The sequence below is a fragment of the Narcine bancroftii genome, chromosome 1 (genome assembly GCF_036971445.1).
Source record: "Narcine bancroftii isolate sNarBan1 chromosome 1, sNarBan1.hap1, whole genome shotgun sequence".
Lineage (NCBI taxonomy): Eukaryota > Metazoa > Chordata > Chondrichthyes > Torpediniformes > Narcinidae > Narcine > Narcine bancroftii.
This window is the reverse complement of record NC_091469.1, coordinates 264899355-264917423: the sequence shown is the minus strand read 5'-3', so window position 1 is coordinate 264917423 and position 18069 is coordinate 264899355. Positions and strand designations below refer to the sequence as shown.

Here is an 18069-nt window from a genome sequence, read left to right as displayed (position 1 = left end):
GACAATTGATAAATAACCAGGTAAACAAGAACTTCCTTTATTCCTAATTTTAGGACTGGTTTTGAAATTTTATTTAATTGGACTTCAAATTCCACAGCTGCCACGGTGGAATTTGAGTTCCCTGGATTGCTAGTGCACACTTCAATTATACTGCACAAGAATTTTTTTTTCCATAAGGGTTTTCTTCCATAAAAGAAATTGGGATTGTGATAGACAACTTCAAGATGGACACAAAGATAATTTCAGATTTGCTGCATCATGTAGGAAGCTGAAAAAACATTAACTTTTTATTGAATTTAGCATGTTTAAATACATAATGATGGTGACACATTGCATTAGTTCAACTGATATAAAAATGTTTTGCTGCCAATTTTTGTTTGTACTCAGCATCTGCTGCCTCTCATGTTATAGTGACTATCAATAGTTGGCCAACTTTGATGGATTACAGTTGCCCAGATACCATGGAAACATGGTCACAGTGTCATGGTGAAACCTTTCACCATGATTGACATTGACTGCACCTAGATCAGCAGGGAAGGCGGCCAAGTGCAAATGCAGAAAATAAATTTTCAATGATGTGTTGCCCTTCATGGCTTTGTATGCTTGAAGTACACTTAAAATGACAGGAAATCACAAAGGTTGATGGTATCCAAAAAGAAAAGTGTGAGATAGGAGAATTTTAGTGATTTTCTTGATCAGCAGTCAAAAATCTGTAAAATGTACCCATACGTGTTCAGGAAAAAAATCTTTGTTGTCTAGTGTTATTAGTAACATAACCATAATGAATTGGATCCATGATGGTCTTAAAAATAGCCACTATCACATATGGACTGAAATAAGTTTTTTTTTTCTCCTCTCCCCAACTGCATTTAGAAGGCTCATTCACAAATTGGGCAGGAACTGAACATTTTAAAGTTTCAAATTGGTCTCTTGTTAATTTTTTCCTCATTTCTTGACTCTCTTCCAAAGCCAGGAGCCGGTAGCATCATTACTTTAAATATTCAAAGTTGTCCATTAAACTTGAACCAGTATTTCCTTTCATTTCTCAGTGGATTGTCAGATAGTATTGACATCTTTGAACTGTTGGTAGTCTAACAACATATGCTCATTACCACACATGTAATAGAAATGTTATAAAAGCATTGCAAAGATTATAGCATCATGGGTCCTTTAAAATTCCTGTCACTGAAAATCTATATATATGAAGGTATGCACAAGAAGCCTGTTAATTTCTGAATGGCATTGAAATGGCTCTTCAAGCAATCAAGTAATGTCATTGATACTGTTTGCATCTGGAATAGCTTATCTACAAGTGTTTGTAAACTCAAGCTTACTGAACAGTTTCAGGTGATCAGTTCCAATCAGAAATACAAGAATGACTTGCGAAGCTGCATGCCAAAATTCAAGAACTTGCTCATTAGAAGAACTAGGAGGGCTACCACTTCACACCATGGATTCAGCATGACTAATGGAAGCCTTAGATTGGACTGTTCCAGTGACAGGAATTCAATGTGCGATTCAAATGAATTTTCCATGAACCATAGATTTTAACCCAAGCTCCTCATTCCTCTACCTTGCTGGAATCCTCAACCTTGCTTGACTTTATTACTTCTCTTTGAACAAAGAGTCTCATGTTCAGAAAGTGACAAGGATTTGAAGAGAATGACCAAACTGTTGTAGGAAATTTTGTACTCCCATCCCCAAGGATTACTGTAGTTTCCTGTCCCTCAAGATTAGTGTAGAAGGTTGCTCCAACCTGGCAAGTCATCAAAAGCACCAGAGAATGCTACCACCTTCAAATTAAAAACAATAATTGGACCATTTGCTTAAAAAAGAGCAATGAGAACCATGAGAAAATTTAAACTGCAATTTTGCTTGAAGGATAAATGTTGCTTCGGAAAATATGGTTTTCAAATATTCCATGAAAATTTGCATTCAGCAAAAAGAATGGAGAGACTTAGCTCCACATTTGAGGACGGCACCAACAATAATTCACCCTTTTTTCATTTTGCAGCTGAGACTTGATGCAAAAGGTTCTTGGAACAAGAAAGGCAGGATCTCAAACTCAGAATCTGAACTCAAGCAAGCATGCGCATCTTAGTGCTATGCAATTGCATAACACTAATTCATTACATAAGTGCTAAAATAGTAACATCTGAATATACTATCAGCCCATTTCTAGGACCCATGCTTTTGTATATTCTCTTCCTTCACTCTTCCTCAATGTTGTTTCCTTCAACACATTAAGCCCTGCAACATCATTCTTTTAAATGAAGTGCTCTTCCCATGACTCAAGTCATTTCCTCTGCCCTATATTTCCATTTAGAATTGTCTGAAACCGAAAGATAAATGACTAGATGTCAGAATGAATTATCCAAAAATGAAATAAATGCCAACAAGTAATGTTTCAGTACTGAAGTCATTCAAAGGACATTGTACTGAACACTTTTTGAAGAGATTAATGATTATAATAACCCACTTCATTTACATTTGAAAGTTACCAAAATTATTTTAACTCCGGTTTGGTGTCAAAACAAGTCTTAGCAGGGGGCATTAGAGTAACCAGGGTGGGGGTTACAATACCTCTGTGCCAGATAAGCTCTGTGCCTCTCCATTCAGTCCTGAGGCAGCAGGAGAGGATGGGTAACATCGACCAGGTTCCCCTGCTGCAGGAGATACAAGAGCAGGAAGTGCCTGACTTTGTGCCGCTCAGCAGCCCTGGAGTCCCAGTGCATGGGTCAGCAGTCTCCAGAACTGCCGACTGCTGGGACAGTCGACCCATGCACTGGGATTCCAGGGCTGCCACCATCATCCAAGCCGCTAAGGAGAGGTCACCAAGGTCGGCGAGAAATCACCAGCCAGGTATGGGCTGTGAAGATCCAGGCTTTGTTCTGAGGTTCCCACATCAGGTGGAGGAGGGTGGCAGCTCTGGGGGGAATCCAGGGAAGTATCCATAGACCCTGTCAGGGGATAACCCCATGAATGCCCACCTGCGCAGTGTGGGGCTGGAGTGCAGCTCAAGGCAGAGGGACCAGCAATTTCGATCAAGTGCAATGCTTGCTGCAATCTCTTCAAAGTGACCATACATGTGAAGGTGTCGGTCACAGACAGGCCATAAGTACAGTCAAAGCACATCGCCAGAGACTAATGGGGAGATCGGTACTGTCCCTAGAATTAAAAAAAACAGCCTACAAATACACCGGGACAGGTAAAGGGGGGAGGGGAGGAAATCCCTCCCCCCTCCCTTGGTGCTGACCCTGTTTGAACTCTATTGAGAATATTTCCTTTGTGGGAGATGGGCTTAGTAAAAGCACTGCAAGATTTATTTTCCATCTACAAATTTGGTACCAATATTAATTTGGTAGAGAAATGTTGCAATCTGAACAAAAGTGGAATAAGGTAGAGGAGAAGGGGCTGAACCACAAGACTAAACTTAAATGGAAGAAAATTGTTAAAGATAGCCAAGTGCCATATTAAATGCATTCATTGCATCTTCACAAGTGAGACAATAGCTGAATATAATTTTTACACATGGATTGCAAGACCAATCCCAGAGAACAAATTATTCACTGTTGTAGTTCAACATTTATAACATCAAGATTTAAAGAGGCATGGACAAATACAACCAGAAGGGACCAGCGTGATGACGACAACTTGGTCAGTAGGGCCAAAAGGCCTGTTTCTAAGCTATAAAACTATTGCCATCTGAAACCAGTGGCACAGACATCCACCATCATGACAGGCTTCAAGAGGCAAGTCTAACCTACCAGCCAGCTGTGACCCACTTCAATCTGCCCACTGTCCAAACAAATCCAAAGCATCTCCCTGGCCCTCAACTCAGGTCAGACTCTAGTTCATTGTCAGCAGTTCTGCCTTTGATTCCATAGTTCCTAATAAACAGCTCCAAAACTAGTCTATTGGCCTCAACATCAACTTGCTCTCCCACCAATTTGATGCTTGGCTATCTAATGGACAACAGGGAAGAAGGGAAGCAACATCTCCACAATCATACTCAAGAGTGTGGCATTAGAAAATTAAACGTTCCTCTGAAATACAATCATATTATTAAAATGCATCCAACACTCCTTGCATTTCAATTTGATAGTCAAATCCTACATTTGGAAACCAAGTCATTGTACAAATATCCTTCAATCACTGTACTGAAGTGATAACCTCAATAAATGATCACAATAAATGACCATTCTTTGGAATAATTTGACCATTATACTCCAGTATTTTGATTCTCCCCTCAAGATAGAATAAATATAGCAAGACGAATGGTTTTGAAACAAAAGATTGTTTTGCATACTGAAATGCACAAAAACCACTGTGTTGGTACATCGGTCATGAAATTACCCCAATCCAACAGAAATTTTCTTTTCAATCATCTATATAAATGTTTTTAAATTTAGACATACAGCATGGTAACAGGCCATTTCGGCCCATGACCCCATTCCCCCAATTACACACAACTAACCTACAACTCCTGGTACATTTTAAACAATGGGAGACAACTGGAGCTCCTGGGGAAAACCCACAGACATGGGCAGAACATACCAACTCCTTAGACAGTGGGGGATTTTGAACCCCCAGTCTCTGGAACTGTAATCGTATTATCATTTTGAACCAGTTTATGGAGATATTCACTTGTGTAAACATGATGCCAGACAATATTCTCAACATGCATCAAGCCACCGTCAGGTTCACTGGTGGAATTAGACTCATTGTCACACATCTGCCATACTGGCAGTGATCAAGCAAGTTTTTGTTTTTAAAATGCCACTGCATAAAGTATATTCAGATGTATTCCCAAGTGAAGGAACAGCATCTATTTGGCAATTTTCATGTTGCATACCTATTGCACTGGAAAACTTACAAGAGCAATTGTCATGGGAGAAGAGTTAGAAAATACAACGTACTTGAAACACCAGTCAGGCAGCATCTCTGGAAAAAGTGTTAATTTTTCAAGTCCAAGACCAGAGGTAGGAATTTTTAAAAAAAATTTTTTTTCAGCATCAGAGTAGGGGAGATGGGTAGTGCAAAGTGAAATCTCAAATCTTCATTTCTCATTTGTTCTACCCATCTCTCTCTCCCTCAGCTCCCCTGCTACTGAAAACTCTCCATCTTTCCTAGTTCTGGAAGTCTCAGACTTGATATTCTAACTCTAGCTTCCAAATGCTGCCCAACTGAATGTTTCTGGCATTGTGATGTTATTTTTGATTCCCAGGAGATTTTGTTTTGAGAAATCACTGTCAACAAAGGTCCAAATATCTGCAATAAGTAGAACACCATTTTCATGTTCATACAAGAATGAATCCACGAGAAGCAATGAAAAAATGTGATATAAAAACAATGCCCATTTTGCTTCATAAAGATCATTAGTTTCAAAGAATAAATCAACTCCCATAGATGTACTGCTTACAGGATCAGTGGTTTCCCTGAACCTCTAGTCTTTAAGGCATTTGAATACAAAGGGGAAACAAATTAACATTTTCAATTAAACATCACATTTAGCAGGCTCCTTGTCATTACAGATTTTTTTAAACAATGGCGGCATTGCACTCATTCAATTGTGGAGTGAGGCCTACAATGAAGGTACGTGTGTAAAAATCTTGCAGCCTTTGTAAGGGTTGTGTCAAAAGGCCTGTCCATGCTATAATGACTGATTGAAAATAGAACAGCTTTTTGTAACCATTTCAATTTTCAACTTTTTCTGATTGTGTTCCAAGGTGGTTTAATAAGTCACATGTTCGCAAGCAAAACATTTAATAATCTTTAATGCACACCAGTCATAATAAAATTGCAATACATTTATGTAAAATAAATGTTCCAGTTTATATATACAGAAACAGACTGTACATACCCCTCCCAAACCCAACATCACAAAACGTACAGGCAAAGCACTGCCCAGCTAAATAAGCACAGCTGTGCATCTAAAATGTTAACAGCTCAGTGTTGGAGATTGTTACTTTAATCCATCCTGGACTATTTGAAGTGTTGCAAGCAAGCCGACAGATGCTCTCTATTTTTGTTCAAGCATTGCAATTCACCCCCGCAATGCTTTTGAAGGCCATAGACAAGTCACTGAACTTGTGATGCGAAACTTCCATTCATCGCCCCTTCCTCATAGTCCATTTGGCAGAGGATCATATTATTCTTCAGAAAAAATTTGTCTCCCACACAAAACCTGGATGGAAAATTAGGTGTACCAGTAAGGTTGACTTCCCATACAATTGGCATCCAGTGACAATTTCTTTAGGCCCACTGAGTCAGATTGCATAACAATAGAGTTTGAAGCCACTGTATTTAAATATTGCAATGAATATTACTCAGGATCAGAAGGAAGCTGCCTAGCCTACAAATCTGCTTAGCACCATGTATACTCATTTTGAATTTAAATTCCACTGATTTGAGTATCCAGGATACCTATTGGATACAAATCAATGTCTGTTGCCACAGACAGCTGTGGAAGCCAAGTTATTAGGTATATTTAAAGCTGATGTTGATAGAGTTTGATTAGCAAGGATATCAAAAGTGGAGATGGTAAGAGAATGGGATTGAGGGAAAAAAATACATCAGCCATGATTTGAATGGCAGCAAACTCAATGGGTTGGATGGACAAATTTTGGTTCTACATTTACGGCCTTCAGCAAATATTGGACCAATCAAAAATTGTTCAGGATTAAGAGGATCTTGGAAGTAAATAGTTGTACCTACATTAATAAACACAGGTATTACATTTACTAGTGGAGTCATTAGTACATTGATGTTTTATCTTAATTCATTGAAGGTTGTAAATAATTAATTTGCAGTAAACATGTCTGAGCAAGAAATTCAAAGAAAATGGGGCTGTGACCCATTTAGGATAGTCAAATCGACTTTCAAATTTGATTAATAGGTGATCAATTAGTGATCAGGTTCCAGTAAGCATCAGAAATGCCTCCGTTTACTTTTGCTAGCAGCTCAATAGTAGGCGTTCTAACTGGTCAATCCCACCAGCTACTCAAAGATCAAAAGGTCAACATTTCTGGCTTCCTGCCAACCAAGGGCAATTGGCAAAAGCAGAGACCAAACCCTCTACCCCACCCCTCTGCTTGCATTTACTATTGGTGACAAGGGCAAGATGCACAATATTTGTAAACTGCAAAGACAATCTTGTTATTCTGTTCCACCCCCCCAAAAAAAATCAGACTCTCAAGGCTCTCTCAACTGTTGTCACAATACTTTTGAATTCATGTAATACAGCTCAAATTAGCACCTTTCTACATTTAGAGGCTGAATAGGAAGATTTAAAACATCTCTTAAACCAGAAACACAAGTGAAAGATCATTCTAGATGGGTCTATTTTTATGGACAGTTGAGAGACTGCTTGTTTCTTAACCTTTAACTTGATGCAATTCATTTTTCTCCTCTCCAACTTACCTCTGATTACACAGTTGACAAGCAAAGCAATCCAAGTGGTAGACATTTTCTCGGGCTCTCATCACCATCTCAAAGGCAGGGATCAGTTTACTGCATGCTGCACAATTCCCAGTTGTACCAAAGAGCCTAGATGAATAAAATAATAAAATGCAATGAAAAAAACAGAAAAGACAAATGGATAAAACAATCCAAATTCAGGGCCATGCATCCTTACAGAAGACATTAAAAATCATTTAACTTTGTATTTGATGGGATAGAATACCAAATAGTGATGTGGGAAGCAAATAGTCTAGTCTAGCACAATTAGTATAAAAGCCAACAGTTCCATTAAATACAAGGGCACATCATTATTGGAAGGTGCATTATACAAGACCACTCCACCTCCCTATGCTGGTGAACAAGGATCCTAAAACATTACAAGTTCAAGAGATCTCCTGATCTTTAGATAATCAGCTGTTAACTATGCAAAGAGTAGTAGTCCACCATATTTGTCTCAAGCTACACAATAGGCACAGCAAAATACCAAAGGTCCCAAAAATCTCAATTCTGGACTGTCAATCAGCTGCTGCAGAGAAAAACAAACATTTTTGGTTAATGACCATCAGAAAAGGAGATGGAGTAGTGGAATGTCAAGAAAGAATAAATCTGAAGATTGAAAGCTTCTAGAGTACACTAATACTGCAGCAATTGGAATACCAAATAACTGCATTGTGATATTGGAAGTCACTTTCAATTAACACATCGATATTCCTTAGTATTATCCCAATGGCTTTAAAATAAAGATTCCACCCCTCCCCCCCCCATCAGTCTTCAGAAATATTGCCATTTCTTCAAAAGTATTTGAGTCAAGTTGCTCACCTCCACTGACTTAATCTGCCACTTCCATCCATCCATCCATATTTATGGGTCATTTCATTTCCTCCTACACCTGCTCTGCCCCATTCTCCTCAAGGGAGAATTCTCTCAAATTACAAACTACTATTTAAGACAAATTAGAAACAGTAAATCCCTGAACAAGTCCTCACAAAAGCACAGCAATACCTTCCAACCTTTTAAAATTACTACAATCATAATCTCCAATGGCAACAGTTTAAGATGCACAAATTACATTTAAAAAAAAATGGCATATCTAAATTCTTGCATTTCGGTATTAACATCCCTCCCCCAATAAAAAGCAAGGACAAGCTGGCTCAGACTTGCGTATTAATTTGCTTGCAGTGCTCCCAATGGTCAAAAACTTGGTGTAATTAGTCAACTAATTAGATTGAACCAGATGTTAGTGCAGGTGGTAATTGTCTAACCACCTTTGCAATAGTGTTTATTGTTTGGAACCATTTAAATCTTCCAATCCCTTGGGCTTCAAGTGTGGGGAAAATAGATAATTATGTACTTTTAATCTCTTGGTAAACCATCCCATTTCAGATTTTAACTTCATTCATAATTTTAAGCAGCACGATAATAATTTGGACTGTGCAGTAAAATTGATCTGATTGCTAATTGCACTGATTAGAGTCATTTTGCATCAGTAGAATTGACTTCATTAGAAAACAATCCAAATATGACAGATTTCTGGGCAGTTCACTTTCCACAGATCTGCAAATCTACTCTGCTCATTCTTGACCTTCAATTAAACCAAGCATTTCTTTAGTTGTGTGTGATCAAAACAGATTTATACCTCCGAACAGGATCTAGCCGGATATATCCTCAAGCTGTATATCCAAGCCCTATTTTCCAGCCTTTGTCCAATATCTCTAGGTACCTCTCCAATGTCAGAAACAGCACAACGGTGCCTGCCACAACCACTTCAATTGGCTGATCATTTTACATACTCACTGCCCTCTGTGGGTAAAATTGCTCCTCATTCCCTTTAAATATTCCCCTTCACCATAAATCTATCCCCTCGAGTTTTACTCTCCACTACCTTGGATTCATGATTTTATACATCTCCAAGATCACTTCCAGTATCTTACACTTTAGGAAAAAAATTGGCCTATCCAATCTCCTTACAGTTCAAGCCATCCAGTTTCAGTAAATTTTTTTTTTTTTTTTTTTAAACATTTTTCCACCTTCATAACAATTTTCCCCACAGCTGGGTAACCAGGATTGTGCAGGATCTCCAACAACTTGTACAGTTGTAACATGACCTCTCAACTCTTGTACGCAATGCTCTGATTGAAGGCATGTCAAACATCTTCACCACCCCGTCTACCTCTGGTCAGTCTTCACCACCCCGTCTACCTCTGGTCAGTCTTCACCACCCCGTCTACCTCTGGTCAGTCTTCACCACCCCGTCTACCTCTGGTCAGTCTTCACCACCCCGTCTACCTCTGGTCAGTCTTCACCACCCCGTCTACCTTTGGTCAGTCTTCAGGAAATTTTGTTCTACAACATTCCTGACCTTTACTGTGCAAGTCTTACCCTGATTCACCTTCCCCCAATGAAACTCCTCCCATTTGTCCAAGTTGTATTCTATCTGCCATTCCTTACACCAGTTGACAGGGACGTTACCGGTGGGTATTTCTTGTGTCCTCCTCTGGAAAACACTCAGGATGAAAAGACAAAACTAATAGTTTGTAACATTCCATGGACATCAGATTTTCATTTCACCTGCATTGCTCCACACCAAACATTCCTCGAATTAAAGGACTACTCCCCTGGAGGAGGGGAGTTGAACATAATTTCTCTTTATGTGGATGAACTCTTGCTTTTCATATCAAGCCCCGAATCCTCTATTCCCAATGCTGTCATTACTTACTAAATTCAGTCATTTCTCAGGATACAAACTAAATTTACATAAGTGAACTTTTCCCTGTGGATAAATTTACATTAGTGTATACCAGCTTTCCTTTTAAGATAGTGCAAAATCAATTTGCTTCGCTTGATATTACAGTCACAAGAAAACAAGCATCTTTAGAGAAAATGTTCTCACTTTGTTAAAACAATGCTGAACACAGTCTACATCCCTGGTGAGCTGAATTAACTATCAAAATGAATATTGTTTAAATTATATTTTTTCCAGTCTATACCAACTTTCATTCCTAATTTTTATTGATTTATTAGACTCTGTTATATCGTCTTATATATGGAAGGGTAAGCACCCTCGACTAAGTAACGTTCATCCTCTAAATTCTTAAAGCCAAATGATCTTTTATTTATTCAAATGTGGATTCTTGTTACGACAAATGTGGGAGAGGCTTCCCTTATTCACTTGTTCTGAGTGTGTCCTAGCCTTGAAAAATACTGGCAGGATGTGTTCAAACCTTGTCCCTAATTCTCAATTTAAATCTGGAACCCAATCCTTTGGTTGCCCTTTTTTGTACCACTGGAGAAGACTACATTAATTTAATTTCAATCAAACATCATACTCTGTCCTTCACTTCTCTTTTGGTTAGATGTGCAATATTAATAAGATGGCGGGATGCTGCCCTGTCTAACCACGCTCAGTTGCTGAGGGATATTAGTTTAGTTTAAATCTAGAAAAGATTCGCTATTCAATTAGTAATCCAATGGTGTGGAGACCTTTCCTGTATTATTTTCAGAACCTTAGTTAAACAAAGAACTATTGATTCAATTTTTCCTCTTCCTTTTTTTCCTTTTCTCTAAATACAAAACCTGACTTCCAGCAACTTGCTGTGTTATTCCAGGAACAAATCATACTTTTAGTTACAAAATTCTGGTGTATAGATAGGGCCAAAGAGTTGAGAGCTTTTTGGGATAAACTTAAGCTGTGCTTTTAAAACATGGACATGCATTACAAGTTTGACAATCCTGTTGTGTTCAATATTTGACATGTGTACTTTACACATTTTCTGTATATGGGGGTTTGTTTATCCTTGTAAAATTCAATATAAATATTAAAGACTATTCTCACCCTCACCTTAAATTAAAGGACTACTCTCTCTACCCTTCCCCCCCCCCCCCCCCTTGATTTAAAGGACTACTTCCCTCTCTCTTGCTGGATAGGCTATATCATTTTTTTCCCTCCCAAAATGTAGGATACTGAAAGTGATCTTGGAGATGTATAAACTCATGAATGGATACACAAAGTGAATGTTCAGTCTGGTGTAGTGGAGTATAAAACTCTAGACCAGATTTATGGTGAAACAAAATATTTAAAGGGGACTTTGAAAAATTTTACCCACAGAGGGCAGTAGGTATGTGAAATGAGCAGCCAATTGAAGTGGTTGTGGCAGGCACCGTTGTGCTGTTTCTGACATTGGAAAGGTACCTAGAGAAGATCAAGATATTGGACAAAGGCAGGAAAATAGGACTTGGAAATACAGCTTGTGAACATATCAGGATGAAACCAGTTCTATGAGGTACAAATCAGTGTCGATTATACAGATAAAGAAATGCATGGTTTCATTAAAGGTCAAGAATATAACATTTTCTCTAGCTCCTGTTGTAATCTTAACTAAGATACAACAGATTCAAATTTATAACCAATTTGTGTCATCCACATACTAACCATCTGGACTTCATTCTTACCCAAATCATTATACTAGATGCAACCAGACCTAGCATCAAACTCTACAACACACAAATAATCACAAGCCTCCAATTTGTTCAATACCCTCCACCATCATCTTTCCAATTCCTACCACCAAGCCAATTTTAATGCTATTGGCTAGCTCACCCTGGATCCCATGTGGGATCTTGTCAACGGCCTCGATATCCAATGTAGGCACCATCTACCATCTTGCTCTACGCAAATCAGTCTTCAAAACAAATTCACAATTTCTAATGTGCAAAGCCGTGCTGTCTCCATAATCAGTTCTTGCCTTTCCAAATAGCAATCACAACTCTCAGAATATCCCAAGTAATTTTCCTATCAGTGGCCTATAGCTCATCTCATTCTTGTAGCCCTTAAAGACACAATATTAGTTATGTTCACTCTTCTGACAAGTCATCCCTCATCAACTATCTCTGCCAGGCCCCCAGCAATTTCTTCCCTAGCTTCCCACATTGTCCTAGCATAAACTCAGTTATGCCCCAGGATTTATCCACCTATTCTGCATTAAGACTGCCAGCAGAACAACCTCTTGAGGTCAAATGTTTCACTGTTCTCTTCCATAATCTTCTCCAAAGACAAATAACAATTTAAGACCTTCCCTATATCCTATATTTTAACGGAGAAGGCCACATTTAATAGGATCTATTCTCTCCCAAATTTCCCAGTTACCGTTGATATACGGAATCTTGCGATTCCCCTTTAACTTGTCTGCCAAAACAGTCTTGTGTCCTTTTCTAGAGAGCACACTTTGGTCAGAAAGAAAACCACTAATTTATGACATTCCATGGACATCAGATTCTCATTTCACTTGTTAAAAAGTGTTCAATACCTTAATACCCCCCGGCCCGCCCCGGACCCCCCGGCCCGCCCCGGACCCCCCGGCCCGCCCCGGACCCCCCGGCCCGCCCCGGACCCCCCGGCCCGCCCCGGACCCCCCGGCCCGCCCCGGACCCCCCGGCCCGCCCCGGACCCCCCGGCCCGCCCCGGACCCCCCGGCCCGCCCCGGACCCCCCGGCCCGCCCCGGACCCCCCGGCCCGCCCCGGACCCCCCGGCCCGCCCCGGACCCCCCGGCCCGCCCCGGACCCCCCGGCCCGCCCCGGACCCCCCGGCCCGCCCCGGACCCCCCGGCCCGCCCCGGACCCCCCGGCCCGCCCCGGACCCCCCGGCCCGCCCCGGACCCCCCGGCCCGCCCCGGACCCCCCGGCCCGCCCCGGACCCCCCGGCCCGCCCCGGACCCCCCGGCCCGCCCCGGACCCCCCGGCCCGCCCCGGACCCCCCGGCCCGCCCCGGACCCCCCGGCCCGCCCCGGACCCCCCGGCCCGCCCCGGACCCCCCGGCCCGCCCCGGACCCCCCGGCCCGCCCCGGACCCCCCGGCCCGCCCCGGACCCCCCGGCCCGCCCCGGACCCCTCGGACCCCCCGGCCCGCCCCGGACCCTCGGACCCCCCGGCCCGCCCCGGACCCTCGGACCCCCCGGCCCGCCCCGGACCCTCGGACCCCCCGGCCCGCCCCGGACCCTCGGACCCCCCGGCCCGCCTCGGACCCTCGGACCCCCCGGCCCGCCTCGGACCCTCGGACCCCCCGGCCCGCCTCGGACCCTCGGACCCCCCGGCCCGCCTCGGACCCTCGGACCCCCCGGCCCGCCTCGGACCCTCGGACCCCCCGGCCCGCCTCGGACCCTCGGACCCCCCGGCCCGCCTCGGACCCTCGGACCCCCCGGCCCGCCTCGGACCCTCGGACCCCCCGGCCCGCCTCGGACCCTCGGACCCCCCGGCCCGCCTCGGACCCTCGGACCCCCCGGCCCGCCTCGGACCCTCGGACCCCCCGGCCCGCCTCGGACCCTCGGACCCCCCGGCCCCTCGGACCCCCCGGCCCGCCTCGGACCCTCGGACCCCCCGGCCCGCCTCGGACCCTCGGACCCCCCGGCCCGCCTCGGACCCTCGGACCCCCCGGCCCGCCTCGGACCCTCGGACCCCCCGGCCCGCCTCGGACCCTCGGACCCCCCGGCCCGCCTCGGACCCTCGGACCCCCCGGCCCGCCTCGGACCCTCGGACCCCCCGGCCCGCCTCGGACCCTCGGACCCCCCGGCCCGCCTCGGACCCTCGGACCCCCCGGCCCGCCTCGGACCCTCGGACCCCCCGGCCCGCCTCGGACCCTCGGACCCCCCGGCCCGCCTCGGACCCTCGGACCCTCGGCCCGCCTCGGACCCTCGGCCCGCCTCGGACCCTCGGACCCCCCGGCCCGCCTCGGACCCTCGGACCCCCCGGCCCGCCTCGGACCCTCGGACCCCCCGGCCCGCCTCGGACCCTCGGACCCCCCGGCCCGCCTCGGACCCTCGGACCCCCCGGCCCGCCTCGGACCCTCGGACCCCCCGGCCCGCCTCGGACCCTCGGACCCCCCGGCCCGCCTCGGACCCTCGGACCCCCCGGCCCGCCTCGGACCCTCGGACCCCCCGGCCCGCCTCGGACCATCGGACCCCCCGCTCCGCCTCGGACCATAGGACCCCCCTCTCGCCTTGAACCATAGGACCATTGGCCTCCCTCTCGCCTTGAACCATAGGACCATTGGCCTCCCTTTCACTACTGGGGCCTTGTATACAAAGTGAATATTGCAAAGGCAGTCAACACTGGCCAAAGTTTGTGACACGTTTGACATCCAGCCTTTCAACCACATAGCTCCTCCCCATGGTTTATTGTGCATCTTCTTTGATGAACACAATTAGAATGTGTTTCTCAGTCCATTCCAGTTATTTCAATTAAATCTTAGTTGACTGGCACAAATCCATCACTCCTTTCTACCCTCAGATCATGGTTGGCATTTTATTTTAAAAAATTATTTGACAATTGATTCAACTTCTAATTATGAGAATTCAAAACTCCCTTCCCACATTGACATAAAGGGCTGTATTTAAATTTAGGCAAGGCCTCCTATTCAAAAATTCTACTGAAATAGTTTATCTTCATTTTGCTCATTGTGCTCAACATCCCTCAGCCTAACATGGATTACTATGTCTCATGTTCTCTCATCTATGCAAAACACATGGCCACTGATATTTGCACCACAGCATACTCCTATGTACTCCTGTTTAAAGGTCAGAATTCCATTAGCCTGTTATTTTCTGAATGCCTGATACCTCAAGGACCTGCCCCATTTTGTAGTTTCAACATAATTTTGAAAGTAGATTATGGGTCTGCAGTGGGGAAGGATTAGATAGTTCTTGAGTACATTTACAAGGGTCAACAAAATATCATGAAACAAAAAAGCTGCAATGTTCTTTTTTTTAAGGTCTAAATCATCCAGTATTACTACAGTCTAAAATTATCTAATTTTTGCAGTATGTGGTTTCCATGTCAATGGCATTTTAATGAATCAAACTATACTGTCTTAAGTACATTTCTATTCCATCAAGTCCTTTAAAGTAGTTGTGGGGTTCCCAATTCATGCCATAACTTATTTATTAACCTTTAGCTATTGCAAGTTGACCATTTGAGCTAGTTGTAAAGATTGTACAAGCTTCATGAACTTATTCAAAACACTGACATACATTTTCATATACTGGTTTATTGAACAAGAACAGTGTGCATACTTTGTCCATTGTTCTGTCAGGGTTCCTTTCTGCAAGAAAGCACATTGCACTGTAATTTACAAATACTGTATTAAAGAGATGCACAAGGAATATCTTTGACTCAGTTGAAACCTGCAGACTGCCTTTAGTATACAATTTGCATTCATGACATATTGCTCCAAATGGCCTCTTACCTGCTACCATTATTAAAGGTTTCTCTATGCAGCAACTTCACTGATTGTAAGCGCACCAAAAATTGAACAAGCAACACTGACAACATCCATCATACCAAGTTGTAGAACCATTCTGCAAACTGAACTAATGTAGGCTGTTCAAGACAACCATTTATGTGCAATTGACTCAAGGGAAGTTGATCATTAACCCACCTTTTCCCACCCCAAATTCCAGGTCACACCCACAATGTAAGCCTTGCAATAGGTAAAGCAATATGTATAGTCCATAAAAATATATCAAGTTCTAGCTCTTAAGCCTCAAAATATTTAGTGGTTTATTGTAAAAATTACATTATTCAGCTAATGGGAGAAAACAATGGCTGTTACTGCATGGTTAATCATTTGAATGCACCACTGATTTCTTCCAAATCAAATTGCCAACTATAAATTTGAAATGAATGCCATTTTTAGAAGCTAGTTGTGCAATTTACAGGAAATTTCAGAGTGGCTGGTGAAAATTAGTCTGTAGTTTCAAGTGCTTAAAGATCAGCTAATAAACAGTTCATTCCAAGACAAATGCCACAATTAATATCATACAGTAAAATTATTATATTTATTATCTGTGCCACTGCACACAATGGCAATTTATACTGTTGCTGTGTAGCTACAGCAAGATTTTTTTGGTCACATGGACATTGTACCTGTATGACAAAAAACTCAGTACTCCAGGAAGGGGAGGCTAAAGATCCACATACCCATCTCCACTGGCAAGACAGCATTGAAGCAGGTTAGTACCTTCAACTTCCTGGAGCCAGTACATCAAGGCAAATATGAAGGCACACCAATGCCTATTAGCATGCATTGGCTAGAATTTTCTACAGCTGCACTGTCAATTTTACTGACTGGTTGTATCACAGCCTGGTTAGGAAATTCAAGAACCCAGGAACATCGAAGTCTTCAGAAAGTAGTAAACAATGCCAAGTTCATCATGAGCACAGTCCTCTGATTCATTGAAGATACCTATGCAAGGCCCTATCACCCTGGTCACAATCTTCTTACTGCTAGATTCAAGAGTAAATTCACCCCCGCCACCCAACAGCAATCAGGTTCTTGATACCAAATGTATTACCCAAACCATAAACTACTCTGGGACGCACGGATGTGTGCGCACTTTTTTCCACCAGCTATAAATAATTCTTTTCATATTTACTTTTAGTTAATTTAATTGTGGGGATTTAATTTTTACTATGGTTGCACCAATTTCAATTCACAGTACACTTGTGCACATGACAAACCCATACCAAAGATTCAAAAGTTGCACATTGTCCAGAAAAGGGGAAATCAAGTATTTGATCGAAAGGTGCACAGCTATGGAGTGTGCACGAAGTAAATAGTGGATTTTTATTTCAGTTGATGTTAGACCACAGGTTAAAGTGAGATCTTGTTTCCCATGTCCTTAAAAAAAATAAAGTTAGATTTAATGCCTGAAAGTGAGAAAACCATCATGGAAAATATTGAAACTCAAAACTGTTTAAGCTGAAATCCCTTGGCAATATTACATTCATAATAGAAATAATTTCAAACACTACTTGATTACTCTTGTACAAAATCAATTGACAGAGTTTTTGAAAAGTAACTAATTGTTAACTTTTAATTGCAACTTCAACACAAGCTTAGTCACACAAGTGAGGTGCACAAATTTTCAATTGAAGTAAGCCAAACAATTTTAATATCCTGTGTGAATATTCAATTCATAACATCTTTCAAGCCCGACACCAGAATTAGAATGCAGAACATAAATGAGTTTTATGGAATGGAGGGGGAAATGGAAAAGCAAATTCCAGTTTAAACTTAAAATTATGAAAGTATAGAGATTTTTTAAGATTCAATTCTAAGTATTCTAGATACTAAATATTGAGTAGGTTTACATCGTGCTCAGTAGTGCTGGTTTGAATGAGTGGAAGCAGTATATCCAGTTAATGTTCACAAACTAGTGCAAATATAGTGCTATAGCTTCAGGACTTGTATTAGTGACTAAACTATGCTTGTTAAAAGCTTCCATTCATTCCCATATTCAGGAAAGAAATTGGACTCTGCTGAGAACTGCAAGGGAACAGATGTTCAAGTTTGCAGATTTCTCCCACAGCTCTTGAAGAATGCATTATTTAAATTTCGATCATAATGGGTTTCAACTTGCACCTTTTACCCTGAACCACAATTATGACAAGCAACTTTGAAATCTTCAGGGATTAGTGCTATGTTAGCAGGGGGTCTGGTCATATAGGTCACTTGAAAGATACCTTTGCATTGACCAAAATCATAGTATTTCTGAAATACTTCATTTTAATTTAAAACTGGAATGGCAATGAGAAAACTGCATTTTTTTTTAAAAAAAG

General features: G+C 42.7%; 2 protein-coding genes across 9 annotated transcripts in view; one reads left to right on the top strand and one right to left on the bottom strand.

The window, feature by feature from the left end:
• Positions 1 to 5785: 5785 nt before the first annotated feature.
• Positions 5786 to 18069, bottom strand: part of lmo1 (LIM domain only 1) — a 42583-nt gene continuing 30299 nt past the window's right edge. For all 8 annotated transcript variants that reach the window (XM_069897472.1, XM_069897500.1, XM_069897495.1 and 5 more), the window contains 2 exons: positions 7423 to 7548; positions 5786 to 6187 (listed from right to left, as the gene is read on the bottom strand). In XM_069897472.1, the coding sequence (XP_069753573.1) occupies positions 6082 to 6187; positions 7423 to 7548 (232 nt within the window). In that variant the 3' untranslated portion in view covers positions 5786 to 6081. The remainder of the gene's footprint in view (positions 6188 to 7422; positions 7549 to 18069) is intronic.
• LOC138754103 (cuticle collagen dpy-7-like) lies at positions 13462 to 17855 on the top strand (the record flags this gene model as incomplete). Its single annotated transcript, XM_069917927.1, has 3 exons — positions 13462 to 13573; positions 14160 to 14228; positions 17752 to 17855. Coding segments are annotated over 3 exons (285 nt in total), but the record flags the coding sequence as incomplete, so codon positions are not given.